Genomic DNA, 24,087 nt, shown 5'->3' with positions numbered 1-24,087 from the left:
AGGAAGGGAGAGAGATAGAGAGCTAGAAACATCGATGAGAGAGAAACATCGATCAGCTGCCTCCTGCACATCTCCTACTGGGGATATGCCCGCAACCAAGGTACATGCCCTTGACCGGAATCGAACCTGGGACCTTTCAGTCCGCAGACCGACGCTCTATCCACTGAGCCAAACCGGTTTTGGCTAGAACAATTTTTCATTTGTAATGCTAACAGCAAGGCACCCATGAAAAACATACATGGTGTCAAAATAAGCCAAAGGAAATTTATTTGAGCAAAAATAAATAGGACCCCAAGTAAAGTTTCCTTTGGTCGAGAATACATTTGTATATTTTCAGAAAACAACTCCAGGACCATATAAATTCCTGCAACAACGGATTCCAGAGAGGAATGAAGGGACTGCTCCAGCCACAGAATAGCAATGGCCCCGTGAGACAACAAGAAGAGAAGCAGTCCAGAAATAAAGATGGTGAAGACGCTTTATCATGTTAGCAGTCAGCAGCTGTGCGTCGCTGCAGGTTGCCCAAGACCAAACCAGAAAGGATTGGACCTGCATTGCCACCATTTGTCCACCATCCAAAACTGAAATATCACTACTGACACATAAGGAACTGTTGGACACTGAAACATAAACTTCGCCTAAAAAACAAAGAAGGGGGATCTGTTAGGGGCCAGATGTAAGCTGGCAAGGTCCTTGCACCTGAAGGGGCTAGAAAGGCTGGGACACTTACCCGCATAGTTTTCCCAGACTTGTTTGGATGGTGGTTATCAGTAGAATGAGAGCAACCTTTGTAGAATGAGAACAGCCTTTCATGGCTTACCAAGAAGTCTGTAACTATTTTTTTAAAAATATATTTTATTGATTTTTTACAGAGAGGAAGGGAGAGGGATAGAGAGCTAGAAACATCGATGAGAAACATCGATCAGCTGCCTCCTGCACACCCCCTACTGGGGATGTGCCCGCAACCAAGGTACATGCCCTTGACTGGAATCGAACTTGGGACCCTTTCATCCACAGGCCGACACTCTATCCACTGAGCCAAACCGGTTAGGGCAGACGTCTGTAACTATTTACTGAGATATGCTGTACTGAGAACTTGTCCTTCTGTTCTGTCCCTCCCTTAGAGATTAAGAGAAAACAAAGAATACATTCCTCTTGACAGACCTCCTATTCAGTGTGTTGTGCATAAAAAGCATTGAGTGCCTAATAAATTTGCTGTAGTTCCTCGAATGAGCTGCAGTCCTCCCGATCCCGCTTTCCTGTCTTTCTTTCTTTTCTCAATTCCCACTTCCCTACCTCAGCCCAGCTCAACCTGTCAGGCTGGCCCTGACATTGAATGAACTATCCACCTGGCTGGTATGGCTCAGTGGTTGAGCATGAACCAGAAGCCACGGTTGGATTCCCGGTCAGGGCACATGCCCGAGTTTCAGGTTTGATCCCCATATGTGGTATGCAGGAGGCAGCCAACCAATATTCTCTCTCATCATTGATGTTTCTATCCCTCCCCCCATCTCCCTTCCTCTCTGAAATCAATAAAAACATTTAAAAAGCAAAAAGAAAAATAAACTATCCTAGAAGTAAAGACATGAATTTCTGGATTGAAAGGGCCACTAAATGACCAGTAAAATTACTCCAAACTTTCCAAACATGAGGAACAGAAAGAGAATTCTATAAGCTTGCAGAGGTCATAAAACAGAATGTCATCTAACTTCTCAACAGCAATGTGGGGAAGAGACAATTGACAAATAATTTCTGACCTAGAAATTTATTCTCAAATTATCAGATGAGTCTGAAGATTTTGACACCAAAGTCTAAAAATATTTTGCCTTCCATGCCTTAAAACTGCTATAAGGATGTGCATCACTTAAGCAGAAAGGAAAGCACAGGGTCCTGCAATCAGATGTGGTACAGGTTGAACCAAAGCACATTTCCAGGATGACAGCAAAGGGACAAGTGGGTACTAAAGCATGGCCATTCCAGACTGAAGAGGGAGGTTCACACACAGGGCCTGGGGAATGCCATCGCATAGCCCTCCAGCCTGGTAAAGGAGAAGGCAGAAGTCCCAGGACATAGCTGTGCAACATTCCAGACAGATGAAAGTGGCATGCCCAGGAGGGATCACACCCAGGGCGGAAACAAAACCTATGGGTTACTGATGGGGCCATCTCTGTGGAAATGTGTGCAAAATAGCTATTTAGGAGTTTGAGAAGAATTAGCAGTAGATACAAAGAAAACTAAGTTCTCTCTCTGTGTCAGGCATTTAACTTTAGAAAACACAAAAGTGAAATTCCTATATTATTTAGAAACACAGAGCTGCAAGAAGAAACTGGAGGAAGCAGGGAGAAATGGAACAAACAACTGGATTTTTATAAGCCACTTAAAATTATATGTATTCCTTTAAGAAATTAAAATTTTCAATAAAATACAAAGCTTTTCAATTTCACCTACGATAATTTTTCTTTTACAGTATTTACCCACAATGTGATGGTAGCAAGACGTCGGAGCCTAGGTATCCAAGGTGAGAAAAACGGGGGCCAACTGAAGACTACTTTGAAATAGTTTTATTGGTTCATAAGACCTTTGCATATAAAAAAAATACCCCAGAACACTATGCAGTATTAAATCACAATTACATTTTTTTACCAATTAAAACTACCCAGAATATACATTTTTTTAAAGGGAAAAAAATCCTACAGAACTAAATTCTGAAATGACATTATGATTTAAATACTATGACAAAATAGATAATTCCTTATAACATTAATTCATTGCACAAAGCTGCCAGACACTTCCATACGCATAGCCATTGCAGAGTGCAAATGAACACAATTCAACATTACACACTTAGCTGAAGTAGCTGTGCCTCCACTTAAGAAACTCTCAGATTTCTGGCACAAAAAGTTGGGCTTTTTTAACTTTTACCAGGAAACCAACTTCACAATCCATTTACTCTCTTTCTGGCCATTCCTATTTAAAAAAAAGAAGAAAAAAGAAAAGAAAGTAACATCCTTCTGCTGTCATAGCCTCAAAGAGTCAGCATCGCCTTTGCTTGAAGAAATCCACTCCTCTCAATTCTTCGGGCAGGTATTCCTGGTCCACAGGCTCGCTGTACATGGGGTTGTATTTGTAGCCCTTGCCATAGCCCAGGTCCTTCATGAGCCGGGTCGGTGCATTCCTCAGGTGCAGTGGGACGGGAGGCAGAGGCCCCTGGTGGTTCCGCAGGCAGGCTTTGACGTTGTTGTAGGCGCTGTACACCTCAATAGACTTTGGGGCTCTGGCAAAATAGACTACACACTGGGCCAGAAGCACCTAGATGAAAAGGAAACATTTTGTTATGAAAGTACCAGAAAGTTTATTTTGCAGAATACTCTATGCCTTTTGTTAATTCTGAGAAGATTCCCACCACACTTTTATCACTCCTCTTTCTGCCTCCAGTCTGGACAACCACCAATGACAGAAAGAAGAAATGCCTACATGAGGAGAGAGGCTGAACCAGACCTGTGGTTTTCTTTTTTTAAACTGAGGAACTTTTTATTAAATGAAGTTTTTCTTAAAAACCAAATACATAAAACACAACTACGAAGCTGGTGTGTTTGTGGGTAAACTTGCACAGACTTCCTGTTCAGCTTCAACACTTCTGCCCCCAGGAAACTCTGAGCACTTCCTCTGAACCTCAGGCGACTGAAAATAGTTTGAAACCATGACCTGTCAACACCCAAGATTCATATTCATTCTCATTCTCATTCTCATTCTCTCTCTCTCTCTCTCTCTCTCTCTCTCTCTCTCTCTCTCTCTCTCTCATCTAAGCTTATAAAATGGGAGTTTAAATAAGAAGCTTCTGCAGTGTGCCCACACATTAACTAATGGTGAAGGCAGAAGATAAAGGGTGTCCCCCCAAAATGTATACCACTTTGAATGATTATAAAGTCAGTGTTTATTAATATATAGTTCATTTATAACATTTAAAAGAATCTATAGAAATGAAGATGCCTGTTTTCAAACTGATGACTGCTGTGGTCCAGGCCCTGATGATAACATTAAGAATAATTTCGTTTAGTATTTGTGTACCCTCAATTTGTTGACTGTTGCCGGTTTTATACTGTAAACTTAGTATTTTATGTATCTCCATTAAAAAAAAAAGTCTAGTGGCACTTTAGGATAACTTTTCTTTGTTCAAAGATTAGTCTGACTTCACCCATTATTTCAAAGCAGTTAAACCTACAAAGGAGTGAAAATTAAGTGAGTTATCAAGTGTTAAAGTGTGTATACAACTTTTGGGATACCCTATATATGTAAATCCACAAGGAGACACAGTACAAGAGAAAAAAGCTGATCTGCACAGAACTAGGCTGAAAATGTTACCTCACATTCGGGCATGCCTATGAAGTGACAGCCCTGGTAGGCAGCTACTGCTTGTGGTAATGCGGATGGGTCTGCCAGACCTGCACACAGAGAAAAAGGGAGATGTAAGTCACAATGCACCCCCACCCTGGTCTGTCTACGTGCTGCCGAGACCTGAGACTGTCACTGCTTGCAGGCTGCTGACCAAAAAACCCCACTTAGAATGGACAGAGTTTTCTCTGATCTCATTAGCTTATTCAAGACAAAGTGACTGTATGGTTACTGCGTGGTGTCAAAAATTGTTTCCTCAGGGATAAAATCTCCATTCTATCTAGTAGGAAAAATAATAAACATAAGAAGTGGAGACCATGAAGACAGTCACAAGGATGGATACATTAAAAATAAAACATTTACACCCTACCTGGTTTGGCTCAGTGAACAGAGCGTCAACCCACAGAAGACGGGTTCGATTCTAATCAAGGGCACATACCTCAGTTGCAGGCTCAATCCCCGGCTCTGGTTGGGGTGCGTGTGGGAGGCAACCAATCAATGTGTCTCTCTCTCACATCGATGTTTCTCTCTCTCTGTCTTTCCCCCTCCCTCCCACCCCCCACCTCTCTCTCTCAAAAAAAAAAAAAAAAAAAAAAAAAAAAGGTCAATGGAAAAATATCCTCCAGTGAGGATTAACGACAAAAAAAGTAAGATAAAATGAAACATTTACTAACACCAAGAAAACGTTTTCTGATCTTTTTCTTTAAACAGTGCCCAGAATCTTCCATTTCTATCTCAGAAGCGACCCAATAAAAACCTGAACACTTGACTGGAAGCAAATTTAAAATATTTCTTAGATTTCAATACTCATGTTATGAAAATCACCACTGAAGAGGGAACAGAATGTTGACTTTAGGAACACAGACACTCAAAAGCTCTCACACACAACATCAAGGAATACACTGAGTTCTTACTTCACTCGTATCTTCTTACCTGCCCCACATGGTACAAACAGCAACACTTCCTCCCTCTACCCACCCCAACCTCATGGGCTCCAGGCTCTGGGCCCTCCTATCACTCACCTATGTCTTCACTGGCAAACCTCACCAGCCTCCTAGCCACATACAGCGGGTCCTCTCCTCCTTCGAGCATGCGTGCCAGCCAGTAGAGGGAGGCGCTCGCGTCCGAGCCTCGCATCGACTTATGAAGAGCAGAGATGCAGTTGTAGTGCTCTTCTCCTGGACACCACAGAAAGCACCTGCTCAGTTACTGGCAGAAAGAGGGACTCCTCAGGGCTCAGAGGAGGGTCCACCCAGCCCGATGGTGCTCTTACTGGCTGACTGAGGGAAGCCTAATCTCCCACAGTGCCTCGGAAAGCTGAGGAGCATAGGTGGTGGGTTGCTCCGCACAGTGCGAGGGCACATGCCACTAGTGTGGGCGTTGGAGCAGGCCTGTGCAGTAACCTGGGGTAGCCCAGCCCGTCAGAGCAGGAGGCTGCTGGACACCTGTGGTTGCTCACACTGAATGGGAGCCCAGACTAAGCAAAGGGAGGGACATTCACTGTGAAAGGTGGTCCTCACAGACCTTGGTGGATGTGCCAGAGCCATGAGTGTGAAGAGGGGGATTGTGATGTTCTGGCTTCTTGTGCCCCACTGGCAACTTGAGGAGAACTGACCCTGGGCCTGGATGTAGCCCATAAAAAGAAGAGCCAAATGGCAAGAACAGCTGTTACAGCCCATTTGTTCCTCAGTGTCATGTCCAGTTGCCTTTCTGATATCTGAAGCCTGTGGTCATTTGAATCTGGTGTGGGACACATGTGCGTGTGGCAGGATCCCAGGACTGACACAGGGACTAACAGCTCTCACTCTGAAAGCATGCAGCCCTTCTCCCTCATCACTTGGTCTTACCCATTTTTTTACCCAGGACAACAAATCCATCAAATGTGCTTTAGGAAAACATATTTAAGAAGAGAAAATTATGGCTAAATATTTGCAACTACACACATTTCACTATTTTCTGACCACCATCTCTTCCTTAAATTTGAGGAGAGGGCATGCTGCTCCTGAGAGAGAAGTGTTATTCTTATTAGAAACAGTCCTTTCAGAGAAGCACCTGGTCTGTGCTCCTCAAGCCAAGGCCAACAAGACCATGGCCTGCTATATACAGCATCTGGGCCCAGGAAAGTCCTGGCCACTGACTTTGCTGATAAAGTGACAGCCTTTAGTTGAAGAGCACAGGACAACGAGAAAGACCTGTGAGGCTGACTGGGTGGGACTGAGCCTCTCCCACTTTTTTGAGGATCACCAAGGCAGATCCACGTTTCAGCAGAGCTGCCAGACTTCTGTGGACAAACTGTTGTTGCCTGTCCCAGGGCTTCCTCAACTAGGTCACAGTGGCGCGGAGACTGGCTGGAAAAGTGTCCTGGTGAAACTCACATGGTTCTGCCTACCTCCTTCACAGTCCTGGACGCTGGCCCTGTGCTGAGACCTTCCAGTGCTGAGCCTGGACATGGCAAGGGGCCAGACAGTGTAAGCTTGGCTGACTCATGGACATGGAGAAGGCAGCAGCCACCTCTACTTCACTCCCTGTCAGATATAAATAAGGAGCTGGCAATGACCCTCCCTGCCACAGAGGTTATTCACTTTCTTATATCTTTCCTGAGCGTCAGCAACAAAAGGCAAGATGGTTAAGACCTGGGCTCTGGAGCCAAGCTGCCCGAGTTTGAACACTAAACTGGGCAAGTGACTGACCCTCTATGTAACTGAGCAAGTGACTGACCCTCTATGCCTCCTGGGGTTTCTCATCTGTAAACTGGGTATTATAAGACGAGCTAGCTCACAGGGTTGTATTAAATAATGAAGGCCTGGTATGGAGTAAGCACTATAGAAACATGTGTTAGATCATTATTCTATGCTAGCTTCATTGTTGCTTTTAGTAAATACCACTTTATAACTTAAAATTATATTATTTATGCAGAACTCTGACCTTAATGCATGGTAGAGAATGTGTTCTCACTTGGAAATTTCTTCATTCTGATGCAGAATTATCTGAGCTAGTTATTGGGTCCAACAATAATAGAAAACAGTAAAAGAAATAATTAGAATCCTGGGGGTAAGGGTCTTTGTTCCACCCGAGTTAAAAAAGGCCCCAAAATATTAAGCCAGCAGACTTCCAGGGTAATGCTTCAATCACCCTACTGATGGGGCACCTGATGCTCTAGGATCTGAATTGTGTGAGTCTCTGGATACACTGTGGAGCAGACAGAGTAGACACAGTGATTTCGCATGGGGCAGGTTGGGGTGTAAGACTTGTGGACTGTGTGGGTTCTCAAGACTGGACTCCAGTGGCTTCCATGGCTCCAGCTCTTCCTAGGGCAGCAAAGAGCTATAGAGAAGGTGATCCCCAAGGAGCAGGAGCCTGAGGACTGGACATGTCTGGCATCCATTGTGTGTGCGTCCATGAGCAGGTATGTGTGAATATGCATGAGTGAGAGCAGCATGAGTGAGCTGCTCCAGTAGTGAGACTGGTGACTGTGGGGAGGGGCTGACATGGAGGCAGCACCGGCAGTGGGGAAGGACACAGTCCTCCTAACCGGTCAGACCTGGAGTTGAGGATGAATTTAACCACTTGCTTTGTGAATTCAGGCAAGTTTTGTCATCTGTAAAATGAGGATAATATTAATAGTTACCTCCTAAAGTTATTTTAAGAATTAAAACAAAGACAATGTATATAAAATACTGAGATTCAATATTAGCTAATGTTCTGTTAAATGGTAGCTTTCTGTTTTTTAAGTGACGGAGTGATAAAATGTGAAAGACCAGTTCTAGTTGGTCCAATCAAAATAAAGTCTCTTTTATGACACCTCCAAGTAGAGAAAAAGACCACTGTTGCTGGGACCCCCAAGAAACAATGGAGAGTCCAGCATGTGGGACTATTTTTATCTCTTAAAATTTTTAATTTTGTTCACATCTTCAATGCGAAATTCTACATCCAGAATGCTTTACTTTTCAGATTTTCCAAGCATTCATGACATTCAAGGCCTTTGGAGACCTTCGGGGCATGAGAGAAGTACCTGGTGAGAGGCACATTCACATCAGAAAGTAAAGAGGACTGTTGTTAAAGGCCTCTGATGTGTCCTGCCTGCTTGTCAGCCACCCCATCTCCATTTCACCCCCATCGTCCCCACTGGCTGAGGAGCTTCAGTCACTTCTCCAAGGTCACAGGTTACTCACTTACCAGGAGGCAGTGCCTAGAACCAAAGTCCTTCTTAAACTCTCCACCCTTCTCTAACAAATAAGAAGTCCTCTCCAACATCAAAAGGCATTTGGAAACACTGCTAAAGACATGGTGCAGCCTCTATGATCTCTGGAATGTTCAATCATCAGCTCCCTTTCCAGCAGAGCTTTCCAAGGTGTGGAAATTCTATTCCTGTTACTGCAATATCCAGAATCGCACAGATACTCAAGCCCGAGACATCCAGGCTAATATACAGTGTGCTATCTTTCTCATCCATATCTTCTATAAAAAGACACAAATGTGCTGTGCTTATGATATTTAATATTGCCAACTCACGGATTTAATAAGAGCTGGTATCAAAATTGATATCTGTAAATGTGGTTCTACAAAAACATAACTGCACAAAGCAAAATTAAATTTTTCAAGAAGCTATTTCAAAATAAAAGCATCAAGATCCAAATAAACTTAATGTTTAGTTCAGACACTAGAAATTAATAATTTTAATTCTCATTAAACTAATAAGTCACTTATTTCAAGAGTCCTGCTGTTATTTAATGCCATTATAAATTATCTCAAGAATTAATTGAATGTATGGGTTTTAAAAATGCTTGTCTTCTAAAAGGCGCCATCAGCGAATAATGGAAAAATATCTACCTTATAAGGTAAGTCTGAAGCCTGCAATTTCAAACCCCAAAAGCCCTCTCAGTTCTAATCAGGACAGCTTCTGCTCTGCAACTCCCTTGAGAATGCTCAGGAAGGTGGGTCTTTGAAATCAGACTCTGAGTGTAAGGTTTATGTCTATGACCAACCTCGAGATCCCAATGAGAAACACATTCATGCTTTGGACCCAGATGAAGGTCAGAGGCCTGGAAGTGAGAGTGTGTGCACACAACTTATTTCATTAAAGTTTCACTCTTTCCACACTTCAGAGTTATTTACCTGCTCGGTCATATAAAATGTGAGACTTCTGGAGGCCTTCCTTCACATCATTCTCAGTGATCAGAACTCTACTGGGAGAATAGGCTTGCCCACTCTTCTTACAAAACATCTTCCTGGAGCTTAACCTGGCCAGCACCGCCAGCTGCAGTCCATTTAGTCCAATTCGGGCATCCCCGTCACTGAGATAAGCCAGAGTGTCTACCGCTTTATCCTCTATGAATACGGAGGGCCTGCAATACAACCAGCGTTAGTTTTGGTCACGCTGATGACACAACTTTCATTCTATAGCACTTCCTAGCAAACTCTAAGCAAGGTCACTAAGAGCTACCTTATGTTCAAGATTCCTTCTCTATTTTGAACTTACATTGTTAACATGGTTAAATACTGTGGAGACTGAAAACTGGCCTGACTTTGAGTCATGAAGGTAAGTCACTGGATAAGCACATACATATAAGCATGTATAAAGACATAGGAGTTTGGACATGTGGTCTCCGTGGTTCTATCTTACAGAACAGTGGAAACTACAAAAACACCAGTACCTCATTATGATGTACAAAAAACATGCCTCACACGCAGGCCACATCCTGACAACATGGGTGTGCTCAGACCACTCCCCACACAGAAGAGAGGTGGCAACACATCAGAAAGCTAGTTCTGAACGGCTCTAGATCACAGCTCAATTACCTCATTTTACAAAAAACAAACCAGGTATCCAGTTATGCTGGGCAGAGCAGCACCTGGAAGCATGTCTCTGGGATTCTGGCCTGGGGTGCACTTCCAGGTGGGTATTAATCGCCATAAGTGTGTAAAGTAGCAGAGGTCACAAAAGATTCTGCCAGCACTTAGCTGTGAGATCTTGGGTAAATCACCTAGCCTCTCTCTGAACATCACTACTAAAATTTATCATCACATTTCTAAATGTGAACCTTTATAAAGAAAGTCTAACAAGGATTAATTTTCCAATCTTTTTGGGCAAAATGTTCTATTCCTAGTGTAGTCAAAATTTATATCTAACACATTTAATTACTTAGAGGGGTCTTATTAAGTCATGGCTAGCTGTTAGCAGCACAATTTTTTAGTTACAGCTTACCCATGTCATTGCCAAACTTCAGCTACAAATGGCTATTGTAATTAATAAGTTGACTAGGACTGTCCAAATCTGCTAGTTGGAAAACAATGGATAGGCACCAACTGGGCTGGGCCAAGGCATGGGGACTGAGGTAGGTATGTGGGTGGCTGTCATAAAAGGGGGCCCAGCTTGTCTTCAAAGGTTCCTTACTGTACACCTACCCCAATACTTCGCTTGGTGAATGGCTTGAATAATACCAATTTGCATTTCATTTGTTTCTATCATCTTAAAGACCACCTCATCTCATTTCTTAATTTCCTTAAAACAAGACTCCTAGTTATTAATTGTGGATTCCGTGCCATTCATGAAGCACCCGTTTTGCCTTATGGCTTAATAATGACCAAATCTCTCATCAGACTCCTGACAGCCTCCTGGCCCCAGAGCCATGGCTGCAGTCTGGAGGCCCATCCTTCTTCCCTACTGAGCAAATACTCAAAACACTTAGCAAGGCTACATCACTGACATTCCGTAAAGCTGACAGACCATTTCTCAAGCGGATATTCTTTAGCAGATTATAGATGATTTGGAAGAAAACGACAGACAATACATACCCAAAGAAAATGTGTTAGAAGGAACCAATATCAAGGACTGTGGCAGCACCCAATGTGCCCCAAAGGGAAGGGCAGACACTTGGCTTGGTTACTTGCACATCATAAGTGTGGGTATTGCAGGGACGGGGGGGAAGAAGCAGAAGAACCAAAGTTGCCTAATATCTCATTTCAGCCTCAGAACTAACAAAAGCAACACCTTCCACCTCCTTAAAAACCCTCCTGGCAACAACAAGCCTGCAGGACCACTTGCAGGAAGAAAAGAGTGAAGCAGGAACCCTAATCAATATTAATCGATTGTGGAGCACATTCCTCATCTCTCCATTCCCTCTACATGTCGAGGCCCCAAGGACAGGATTTACGTTTTATTTTTTATTTGTATCCCCAGTACCTGGTAAAGAATAGGCATTCAAAATCTGCACAATAATGAACAGACTAACTTTAATTTTCCCACAATTTTAGAGCAAAACATTCATTTCTTTTTAAATAACAATATAGAAAGTGTAGCTCCTCCCCTCCCCCATCTATTATCTCTTCCACCTAGAGATAACAATAGCTACTACGGCCTTTGTTGAATTTCATTTTTGATCCATCCACTCCTTCAACCATAAATCTTACATTTAATTTAAAACAAAATTGGGATCATAGTATGTATAGTTTGCATCCTTAACAATTAAATAAATTTTAGAAAAACAATGTACTCAGAACTCTAAATATTACTCATTTATAAAATGTACATTATATTAAATTTTAAAAATAGGGGTAAAAGTCACTTATTGCTGTATTACCTTAACATTAGTATTTTGGTATAAATCTTTCTATGAATTTGTCCTTTATATAGAGACAAGAATGCTCGTGTGACAGAGAAAAAATGTGGGGCCTTTAATACTCTAGTGTATACTATCCTGCCCCGTTTTCATGGAGTCCCCATATAGAACCAGTGAGCAGGCCCTTTGACTTATGAGAGAAGACAACTCATAGACTGTTTCATAGATTTATAGAGAGCACACAGTGAATAAGCATGTACTTGAGAATGGGCATGTATTGTATGTGACTGGAAAATAGGATCCTTCCTTTAATTTTTAAACTCTTAACCAAAGTCCAAGTTAGTCCATCATTATCTTTGTGAATCAGATTTGAAGTCATGGAGAATGAGAGTGCTGCCACAATAAAGCCAGAGCTGAGTGCTTCCACCTAAGCTCCCACTCCATTCCTCCTCCCCTTCAATATGAACCACACTCCAAATTTCACCCCATGTTCAAAATAAGCTAGTTTTCTTTTAAAACACAAATGAATCTTCCAGAAGTTCTGGTCAAGTAATAAAAGCGATCACTGATGGCTCTCACGATGGTCAAACAAATCCCCAAGTGAAAATATGTGCTACTAAGAACACTGTATAGGATGTTCAAAGGGTTCTACTTACCACTCAGTGTTTCCTGAGCCCTAGTTCATTCTACCTAGGTTCTGAGGAGTAATAAAATGTGTAAAAATACCTTGAGATTTTTAGGAGAGAGCACAGATGAGAGTCCTTAGGCCAAGAATGATGAAATAAGGGATATTCGTATTTATATTTGCAAAATTCCCCTCAGCAAACAGTAACTACTGCACAAAGTATCTTGAAAGAGTGCTTCTATTCCTGAGAATTTAACATGATTTTAAAATTTAAGCATAAACTTATAAAATGTTTTCCATTTAGAATGAACTTTCCAAAGTTACCATAGGATTAAATGAGGCACAATTTACTTTGGGGCTAGAGTGTCTTCAATCTCATAGCAAAATATAGAGGAAGAAATAAGATAGTAAATTATATTGTTACTAGAGGCTGGGTGCACAAAATTCATGCATGGGGTGGCGGGGGAGGGTAAGGAGGGGATCCCTCAGCCCAGCCTGCACCCTCCAATCCGGGACCCTTTGGGGGATGTCTGACTGCCTCTCACAATCTGGGACTGCTGGCTCCTAAACTCTCGCCTGCCTGATTGCCCCTAACCCCTCTGCCTGATTGCCCTTAACTACCTCTGCCTGCCTGCCTGATCGCCCCTAACTGCTCCCCTGCTGGCCTGATTGCCCCTAACTGCCTCTGCCTCGCCTCGCACCCAGGACCAGGATTCCCTCCTCCGGCTGGTCGCAGGCACCCGGGACCCGGGACCCGGGACCCAGGCTTCCCTCCCTCTGGCTGGCTGCAGGCACCCAGGACCCGGGCCAGCTGCAGCCACAGGGGACCGTGGGCAGGCGGCTTGTTCCTCTCCCGGGCCGCAGCCCCAGCCACTAATGCCCATGACCGCAGGGAGGGCAGCTTGTCCCTCTCCGGAGCTGCAGGTGCAGGCGCAGCCACTGGCGCCTGGGACTGCAGGGCGGGTGGCTTTTCCCTCTCCTGGGCCGCAGCCTGGCTGGTCCCCATTCCTCTCTCACGAGCTCATTTGTGCCTGGCTGGTCCCTATTCCTCTCTTGCAAGCTTATTTATGCCTGGCTGGTCCTCATTCCTCTCTCCCCAGTGTTGAGTGTCTGAGCTATTACAGTGTGACAGCATGAGGGCATGAGGACCATTTGGATATTAACTCTTTATTATATAGGATAATGTGATTAAAAAACAAACAAACCTCAAAACCAAATCCTCAACTGTTCCACAATGAGAAGAAAAAAAAGGTTGAAATAAATGCTTTGAAAAGATTGTATTTCTAGTTAATAAGACCTAGAAATAAAGATAGCCTAGTTTCTCCAACTGAAGCAAAATGCTTTGGACTTAGCAGGAATATGGGAAGCATGCTGTACATTCTGTAAAGACAGCTCTTTCCTTTCTTTTTTTCTTTCAAGGGTGTGAATCTTTCTGCCCATTGTTTTTCTGGTGAATAACATGGGATCTGAAGGATTCTCCTGAGATGGCTGGATATTTAAGTTGAAGGAGTGAGGTTCTAAAAATATACCTGTTGTTTCATGGCAAAACAAAAGACTCAGTTAAACTCTCCATAAATTACAAAACAATATTCTGTGAATCTCTTTCACCTAAGTAAAACATTCCATGGATAGGGTAACAACTGCTATGCAGTGGTCCTCTACCAGAAATGTGCATCAGATTACAGAGAACTTTCCCCAAGTACAGCCTGTGGATCTTACCACACATGTAGTGATTCTGAAACCTCCAGGGACAGACCCTGAGCACATGTCTTGTCAAGACGCATCCCTGGTCACTGTGATGTGCAGATCTGGTTAAGAGGCACTCCTGCTAAATTACAGCTAGAAATCTTGCGTCCCTAAATACTTTACAAATTAATACAGTGTTGCCCTTACACATAGAAACAGATTAGAATATTAATACTAACTAGCAGCCGTTTTAACTTATACTGACTAGTAAGTAACCCTTTTAACTTCATACCAGACCCCTTCTAATACCTGAGATAGTTTAGTAGTTAAATATGACTTCAAAACCTGGTTCTATTCTCTTCAAGCTGGGTGACAAATGGCAAATGTCTTTATAAAAAACAGTAAAAGAGAGTATAGCGGTACACAGAGGAGAAGGCCATGTGAAGATGGAGGCAGAGACTGGAGCAATCTTGCCACAAACCAAGGAATGCCACAAGTCACCAGAATTTGAAAGGAAGGACTTTCTCCTAGAGTCTCTGAAGGGAATGTGACCCTGCCAACAGCTTGATTTCAGATTTCAAACCTCCCTAACTGTGAGAGAAGAAATTTCTATTCTTTTAAGGTATAGTTTGTGGTAATGTGGCACAGCAGCCACAAGAAGAGAATACAAGTTCCCTGAGATCTCTTTCTAGTTTCCAGTGTTTTTATGTCATCACTTAATAATGTATATTAATGTAACATTTTTCTTTATATCGAAACATTTTTAAGAAAAATTATTAAAATCCACAACTCCTTTTGACCAGTACCTTCTATGCTTATGTTGCTCTACCGTTCTTTCTATTCAATGTTAGAAAAGATTATTTTTAAAGGACAGGCAGAATAGTTCAAACTTTTATAAAAAACAAAACCAAGAAACAATCTCACAGCCATCTTGTTTTGGGCCACCTCATCTGGGCTTTCCTCTCAAGATGATCAGAGAAGAGCCCCCATCTCAGAGCCAAGCCAGCACACCTTCCCTTCAGGACAGAAGCCACTTCACCTCTTTCAACCAACTCTTGGAGCTCTGCCTAGTTAGACAGTAATACGGCAATTACAGACTCTCATTTCACTATCTTCATGTCTACAAACTTATGCGCTATTATCTGGCCTACAAACAACTGATTCTTTAGGGGTGTTTTTGAATATGCACATGTCCTATGATCTGGAATTTACAATCCTTCAAAACAGCAAATAAACATTAGTTTACCTTCTCATTTTCAACAGTGCAAGCTCATCAGACAATAGACACGAGCACAGGGTTGGGGTGGGGGGAACATGGATTTTTTTTTTCTTGGCCTCCAAAATTAACCCAAAGCACAGATACCATGCTTTACTGTACCATGTGACCAAAATGTTTAGAGAGCAAATACATGAAAACTATTGATTACTCATACAAACCAAAGGTACTATGGGATAGATAATTCAATATAAACTACCAGCTTATCTCCATCATTCTCTTCACAACCAAAACACAACTGAGTATACATAGAGTACTATTTTGCAGATGTCACACTAAAGCTGGAGGGTGAAAGGGAGGTGGTATGCTATTTTTTGGCTGCTCTTCTTTCCTGTTGTCTGGAGTACAAATATAACAGCTAGATTTCCAGTAACCAGTTACCTTGGGGCATGAGGTAGAAGCCCTGTGCTCAAAGGGTAGAGCAAAAAGATGAGCCCATGTCCTTAAAAATACTGTGAAAGATAACTGGCTAGGAGCTGCATTTTTTTATACCTTCAGACTAAATATAGAAGGGAAACAAAAAAAACCCCTTTCATCTCATGCTAATGAGAATTTATATTGTACAGGTACAAACTGCATAAGAATTCACAATTCCTCAAGTAAAATCAAGAATGGGCCCGGTCAGCGTGGCTCAGTGTTTGAGTGTTGCCTATGAACAAGGAGGTCATGATTCGATTCCCAGTCAGGGCACAAGCCCAGACTGTGGGCTTGATCCCCATTGGGGGATGTATAGGAGGCAGCCAATCGTGATTCTCATCATTGATGTTTCTATCTCTCTCCTCTCCCTTCCTTTCTGAAATCAATCTATATATACAAAAGTGTAAGCAACCGGCCAACCGGCCAGTAGCTATGACATGTACTAACCACCAGGGGGCAGATGCTCAATGCAGGAGCTGCCGAGCTGCAGTGACTTGGGAGCTTTGGTGACTTGGCAGCTGCGGTTCTTGGGTGATGCACCCAGAACCAGAGAGGAACAAGCCTGATTCTAAGGTGTGTCACCCAAGAACCACCCTCTCACAATCCGGGACCCCTCGGGGGATGCTGGAGAGCCGGTTTCAGCCCGATCTCCACAGGCCAGGCTGTGGGACCTCACCGGTGCACAAATCCGTTCATTGGGCCTCTAGTAAAAATATTATTAAAAAAAAAAAGAATGGTGTAAGAATCAGATTACTTTCCAGATTTGGTTCCTGCTCAGCTCCTCTCATGCACAACCTTAAATAGTCTGGGATTTATCTGAAAATGTTCTAGATGTTATCTAGGGCACTAAACCATAAGAATACAAATGTATTCTCATAGCTTTCCAGAGAGAGAGTAATTATTTGGGGTCAAAAGTCTTTTCTTCGCACTAGATTTTAGTGTAACCAAATTTAACTTATAGTGTATAAGTCCACAACTTATAGTGTATATAGTCCACAATAGTGTATATATAGTTAAAGTCAGTTAGCAGGAATTTGAAAGTAAAATTTTACCTAAAACTGAAAGACAGCACAATCCACTATTAATGATCCATGGCAACTGGGGTGGCCAGGTACTTCTATTAGGAATAATTCTTCCTATGGCCTATGCCATCACCCAACTTAACTTCTTCTCAAAATTTCTAACAAGCAGACGAATAAATTAAGCTTAATAATCTTTAATTTCATTCTGCTTGCTGCAAGTTTGCTTGGACAGTAGTATTAAAGGGTTCTTGATACCTGGGCAATGGGGCAATTATCCCTTTGCTGGATTATACAAAAAACAAACAAAAAAACCATTAAACTATCTCTCATACTAAAAGGTACGATTTATTTATTCATCCACAAACCACTTATTAAACATATATTAAAAGCTGGGCTGTGCTGGGTGCTGGGGATATGAACAAGAAGGAAAAGTTCCTGTCCTCTTAGCCTTCTCAGGAAGGTAAAGTATGTAAGAAAATAAACAGGAGAATGAAAAGAAGTCATAGTTAAGATCAATTCTAACTGAGTGGTAATGGAAAAGTGAACAATCTACTAGAGAGAGAAGGTGTTCTCTGACTGGAAGCAATTTTAATAGATTAAGAATCACTGGCTTGCCCAGCTGGTGTGGCTCGGTGGTTGCGAACTGACCTATGAACCAGGAGGTCATGATTGGATTCCCAGGCAGGGCACATGCCCAGGTTGCAGGCTCAATCCCCAGTAGGGGGCGTGCAGGAGGCAGCCGATCAATGATTCTCTTTCATTATTGATGTTTCTCTCTCTCTCTCCCTCTCCCTTTCCCTTCCTCTCTAAAATCAATAAAAAGAAATACTTTTTTAAAGAAAAGGATCACCGGCTCCACTTCTGTATACAGCTTTGTTTCATTGGTCCTCTCAGATTTTAGTGTGCATGCAAGTAATGTGGAAATCCTGTTAAACGCAGAAATCCTGTTAAAATGCAGAAATCCTTTTTAGGATGAGCTCCATGGCTCCTCTGTTCCTCAGTTCACTAAATAATGGCATGGCAGTGATTGGGAGAGGGAAAAACAAGTGCCCAGCACAAAGGGCTCCTATGTCTGACTACATCTGACTGCTAGCAGCAGTTCCAGATATCTTCTTGGTCACAATTCTGATGGCTATCCCATCACAACTATACTCTAAAATGATGTGATTTTGTTCTGCTTGGGGGTCCTTGGCCACATTTTAGGTCTTTCATGAGATATAGCATAATTCCTCTTATATCTGAGACAGGAGCAAATGGGAGAGGCCAGACATATAGGGAGAGACTGTTGAAACCTAAACCCTGAGCCTATGTCTTGTACTTAATCCTCACAGAAGAGTGGCTCCAGAACTTGGCCCCAGGGCAGGCACCAGCAGCTGTGGGGTCCCCGGCATGAAGAGGCAGGCATTAGCCTCTCATCACACCAGATTAAGTTCCACTGCAATATTTCAACTGACACATGAATCAGCGACATCTGAAGAACACAGTCTAAAATTAAGAAATGAAAACCTATAACTGAAGTAATCTAATTGATTATCCATGATATAGAACCTGTGAATTAAGGACCTCATGTAGCACTCATGTACAGTTATTGATTACTGAGAGGAAAGGAACAGCCTCTATGTGTCTTTTCAGTTAAAATTACTTTACTTCCATGAAAGTGAGTCTGACTTTAGAGTATGCAAAAATCACTCTAAAATAATTTAAGTGATTTTATGGTACCATTTACATTAATTTTTACTTAATATTTTTAAAGAAGTAAACTGCAAGAAAAAATTGCAATCTGATTATAAACCTCTAAAGAATTATAAACTAAAGCTATTCCATAAAAGAAAATAATCAATAAGGCTTCCCATAGTTTTCCAAGGCTTTTAAAAAAAGTGTGCTAGGTAAAGAACCAAATCCCTAAGCACCAAAACAAACACCCCAAAACTAAAATAATGGGCAAAGCAATGTTAAAGCTTGAAGAATTATAGATACAGACATTATAAACTACAAAACATCTTAAAAGAAAAAAATATTTGCAGAGATATACTTGTTGGTATAATTCAGCACTCCCTTCTCTTCTGTTTTCATTACTTGATCAACATTTCTCCTCTGTCCCCACTCTCTCCCTACTGCTGTCCAGCCCTTTTTGGACCCCTGCCAGGGGATTCTCTGGGAGGTGTGTTACTCTAGGATACTGCACACAGTCAACTTACTCAGAACTGCTGTTGCTGCTGTGGCTCAGAGGGTCTGTGGAACGGCTGGAATCCAGGACGTGGATGCCCAGTGAGTTGATTGCTCGCATTAAAATAGTCACCATTGCCTCTACTGGAAGCTTCTCAAGAACAATAACCCTACAGCGGCTCAGAAGAGCAGCGTTGACTTGGAAAGAAGGGTTTTCCGTGGTCGCCCCAATTAGAGTGATTGTCCCACATTCCACGTGAGGAAGGAACGTATCCTAATCATGGGAGGAAAGCAGAAGACATTGATTCCAGTCAACGACAACCTGCAGAGTCCTATGTAAGTTGGCCAACCATTCCTTCCTTTTCCTAATTTTGATTTCAGGAATAGCAGCTTTACAGTCACTGAATATTGAATATGGATGCAATAGCAAGAGAACACACTAATGCTTTTTTAAGCCTAAAACACATCTTCTGGAATGCCAATGCCCAAGCCCGGTCTCTTGCTGGTAGAATAAGAGCTCAAAGTAGAATTCTACTCTAGTTTCAATATAAATGATTTCTTTACTTAGAAAAGTATCTTCTATCCCAAGGCCAAACTGAAATAGCTTGAATACAGAAGCTATATAATTACAGAAGTCTAAGAAAACACAAAAATAGTATTTCCAAAATCTTCCTCCACTGCTAGTACTCAAGACATATTGTTATTCCTAATAAACTTAGTAAATATATATGATATATTAAATATAATATATCAGTGAATATGTAACCACCAGATGCTGCTAATGGGAAATGCCAAGGTGAGTCAATGATCCAATCTGGAGTGCAAACATCCAGTTATAACTCTAAGGGTCTATTTAGTGATAGAGTCAAATCAACTAAAAAAGTTTAGCTAAAGAGATGGGTTGGCAGCCTGTGCTTCTTTGTAGACAGTTAATAATGATAACAGTCGCTAGCATTTGTATAGTGCTTAATGCTTTTCAAAGTGATCTTACATACTTTATATTCTATTTAATTAATGTTCACAATGACCAAAAGGTAGAAAAGTTAATATACCTGCTGAGATTTATTGAACCGGTGAATCTCATCAATAAAAAGTATGGTTTTCCTTTTGAAAAAGCTCTTTTCATTTTGAGCTTGTTTTATGACATCTCGTACATCATTTGTCTTGGCATTTGTTGCAGATAATGTCACAAATCTTATACTATGTTTCTTGCTGTTGTTGGCTATGATGTGAGCCAACGTAGTCTAGAAAAGATGACACACACAATTTGAAAAGCTGATGAGACACAGAGCAAAAAGCACCCATGGGTACAAACACAATCAACATAAGCATATACCAAGCAACTTGACCTCTGAAAAATGCTTAGCAGCGTAGACACAATCTGAAATACCATAGCACATTATCAGAAATTAAAAAAGTTATGGACCCAACAGGAAAGTAGCTAAACCTTAGGTTAATCCTGATTTTTCCTTCTTTGTACCTAACCCCATTTGATTCCTTTTTTATTTTTATTTTTTCGGGGGGGGAGGGGGAGTCTAAGATCTTTGGAATCCTAATAAAAAGAACAGCTGTTTTGATTTAGTAGAGCCTGGGTGACAGCTGTGATCTCTTCCAGCCAAGAAAACATTACTGCTGAAGGACTAGGTGTGCAACTGAAGCGCAGGACCGCAGACTCCATCAGTTCCACAGCTGGAACCTTCTGCAGCTTAGAAGCGGAGAGGCAGCCTTTGCATTGAGACCAATGACAACTAGCTAGCACTGAATATGGCTGCATGATACTTCTGAATGTCTACTTTGGAAGGTGAAACAGCACTCTGATCATGTCAGTACTTACCAGAAAACAATGGAGATCCAAGGGAAATACTGCTCAATGCCTGGCACTTAATGGTGCTCTACAAATTTGCATATGCTTATTAACATTATTGTTAGCAATATAGTAATATGGATGGGAATAAAGCAAAAGGAACGATTAAAGTTTGGGAGTCAAATTTGAGTCAAATTTGCCCCTGAATGGAAAGGTGACCTTTTAATTTCTAAAAGTTGTATAGCGCCAATAGATACGAGGCTGCTTCTTCAGCAAATTCCATTGTATTGGCTCCCAAGCCACATATATAGGCTTGTGACTCATCACCAACCACTACGTTGGGGAGTATAGCCTACTAAATCTTTTGTCCAGCATCTTCTGAGTTCACCATACTCATTATCTCCCTGGGGACTTTTCTTGTCATGAGACCATCAACAGCTGATCACCCATTCTCATGATGTTAAGTAAAGACTCATGGACAATTAATAAAACTGCTACTGCTCAATCCCCTAAATGGAGTAACAACTAAATCCACCACCATGGTAATACATTATTTGGGTTACATCTAATTTATACCTGGCCAAAGGGAAAGTATGACAGCAAACAAGGCAACAAAAGGAACAACATGCATTTCAGGAACTGGGGTAAAGGGAGATGCGATATCAAGTTGTGGGAGATGAAGCTGGAAAGAAAAACTGCAGAAAAATCATAAAAGTTCTGGTGTACTACGGAGTCTGAACATGAAAGCTCCGAGAGCCCCTTTACTCTGATCCTAAATGTTGCCTTTCATTCACTGGTGCTCATTCCTCTCCCTCTTCCTATGGATTTTTTAAAATCACGTATTTAAACACCTCAGGCTACTCTTTTTGTTGTTGTTGTTTCAGTCTTAACACTCCACTGTTTTTCAAGTGCTCTTCCAATGACATGCTTCCTAGACACCAATATCCTAACTGCCCTCCTTTGGACTTGTGGTAATTCCTAACGAAGTATATAGAACTGGACACCAAAATACAGCACCGTTTTTTCTCTAAATACATGGCATTATGAGGGCAGTAATGGAAATTCTAGATGAAAATGACTTGCACAGGGCAGTGTTCACACTAGTTTAGTTAAATAGGTTCAAAGACAAATACAAATCAGTCTGATAAAATAAATTAACAGCTAGATGGAAGGGAAGGAAGCACAATTGGGATTAAATTTTTTAAAAACTGATTCCGTATACCTAAAAATGTAACATACAAATGATGCTCTGCAATTTATAGCATGCTGTTTCCTTAAGAATTTGGTCATTAATGTGGTGTTGGAACACAAAAGTAGATTAAATCTAACAGTTCACATATTCTTGTAAATTTATAATTCACCCAGTTCTCATGTTGAAAACGACAGAAAACGTGTCTGATGAATCTGGGTGGGTGTGCCTTTTTCAATCCATCACAGCACCCGTGGGCCGGGCGCCGCCCAGAGCGGAGGCTACCTGACCCCTGGGCTCTGAGGCCTCAATGTCCAGGGACTGGCGGTTCTTCTCGGCGTTAGATCCACGCCCGAGCCGTGCAGATCCCGGCTCGGAACCTCCCGGCAAGGCGGCACTCACCTTGCCGCAGCCCGGCGGCCCCCACAGGATGAGCGAGGGGATTTCGTTCGTCTCCAAGAGAGACCTGAGCAGGGTCTCCTGCCCCACAGCTCTGCTCTGCCCGATGTAGTCCTGCAGCGTGTCGGGGCGCATCTTGTCGGCCAGCGGCTTGCCCTCCAGCATCTGCCGGATCTCCTCGGCCGCCAGCGCCCTGGAGTGCGCGCGGCCCCCGCCGCTGGCCCCGAAGGCGGCGGCGTCGGCTTCCCAGTGGCCGGGGTCGTCCTCGCCGTCGGCATCCGCGTCCCCATCGCCCTCGCCCACCGCTTCTTCCTCCTCCGGCGCCTCCGCCTCGTCCCAGCTCCTTGGAGACGCGCTCCCCGCCACGGCGGCCGCAGCGGCCGGCCTCTTCCCAGAGCCCTTCCTCGCCGGGCTGCTGGCGCGGGCCACCGGGAAGTCGGGGATGAGGCGGGCGCCGCTGGGTGTGGGCGGCGCGTCGTAGCTCTCCCGGCTCTCGGTCTCGCCGCCGTCGTCGCCCTCCTCGCCCTCGCCCTCGCTGCTCTCGGCCGCCGTCGGGGTGGCCGGCTGCTTCAGCGCCGAGCTCTCGGAGAGCCGCCGCCTCTTGGTGCCGGGAGGCGAGAGCCCCTTGGGCCGCTCCCCGGGTCCGGGCGGCCCGGCCGCAGGCTCCGCGTGCCCCGCGGGGTTAAGCAGCAGACAGCGGTCCAGGTGTGAGTTGATGTGCGCGGCGGGCATCATTTGCTGGCACACGGGGCACTGCACCTGGTGCAGCTGCGACAGGAAAGGGTCGTCTTCCGGCCCGCTCACCTCCATGGCGGCTGCTGCCCTCGCTGGCGCGCTGGCAGCGCCCCTACGCACGCCAAGGGCTCGCGATGCCCGCCGCTAGGCCCCGCGCCGCGCGACCCAGGCTCGGGGAGGCGGCAGGACGCGAGCCCGCCGGGGGAGGGCGCCGCTCATGCTTCGCGCCGGGAGCTGGCGGGGAGACCCGCCCTCAGCCGGCCTCCCGCGGCGTCTCGCGCTTTGCGTCGCGAAGAGTCCTCCGCATCCGTTTTCCGCAGCTGCAAGCGGGAAACGTGTCCCGCTGCCTGCCGGGAATTGTAGTCTGTGCACCCGCTTCTGGCCGGCCTGCGAGCCTCCCGAGGGGGCCAAAGAGGCCAGCAGACTGCGCGTGCGCACGAGCGCGTGGTTGACAGGCACCTTTCCGCGCATCTTCGAAATCCATGATATCTGAGCAGTGTCCATTGAAACGCCCCTAGATTGCGCCCTGGAAAGCGGTTTTCCACACCCAGAACTGAACTGGTGTGTGGGGAGGGCGGAGGGATGGGAAGAGCCCAGAGCTTGTAATTAAAGGGAAAGGGGTTCCCTTTTCTCCACATCCTCGCCAACACTTGTCATTTGTTGATGGTAGCCATTCTGGCAGGTGTGCGATGGTAGCTCATTGTCGTTTTGTAGGAAGGTAAATATATAAGGAAACTAAAGAAAATACAGGCTAGTTTGTTATGTAGATTCCTCTGGGTTAAAAGGATTTGGAGTTGTTTCTGGCCTTTCTGGTAGA

The 24,087-nt window shown here is 43.6% G+C and overlaps 2 protein-coding genes across 3 annotated transcripts in view; one reads left to right on the top strand and one right to left on the bottom strand.

Annotated features, from left to right (window-relative positions):
- Positions 1 to 23,384, bottom strand: WRNIP1 (WRN helicase interacting protein 1). Of its 2 annotated transcripts, XM_081088513.1 has the most exons (7): positions 22,539 to 23,384; positions 20,196 to 20,387; positions 19,176 to 19,417; positions 9,508 to 9,737; positions 5,415 to 5,570; positions 4,363 to 4,442; positions 1 to 3,309 (listed from the first exon to the last, which is right to left on the bottom strand). In XM_081088513.1, the coding sequence occupies exons 1-7, from the start codon at positions 23,343 to 23,345 to the stop codon at positions 3,034 to 3,036; spliced, it is 1,983 nt and encodes a 660-aa protein (XP_080944639.1). In that variant the 5' UTR covers positions 23,346 to 23,384; the 3' UTR covers positions 1 to 3,033. The 2 variants fall into 2 exon arrangements, with proteins under 2 accessions (XP_080944639.1, XP_080944640.1); XM_081088514.1 differs by lacking the exon at positions 4,363 to 4,442.
- Positions 19,424 to 24,087, top strand: part of MYLK4 (myosin light chain kinase family member 4) — a gene marked incomplete at both ends in the record, with an annotated part of 114,773 nt that continues 110,109 nt past the window's right edge. Inside the window, one exon of the mRNA XM_081088515.1 lies at positions 19,424 to 19,479. Within this exon, the coding sequence (XP_080944641.1) occupies positions 19,424 to 19,479 (56 nt within the window). The remainder of the gene's footprint in view (positions 19,480 to 24,087) is intronic.

Source organism: Myotis nattereri (genome assembly GCF_964212035.1).
Source record: "Myotis nattereri genome assembly, chromosome: 3".
NCBI lineage: Eukaryota > Metazoa > Chordata > Mammalia > Chiroptera > Vespertilionidae > Myotis > Myotis nattereri.
Note: the sequence above shows the minus strand (reverse complement) of the source record. Positions and strands in the feature narration are given on the sequence as shown.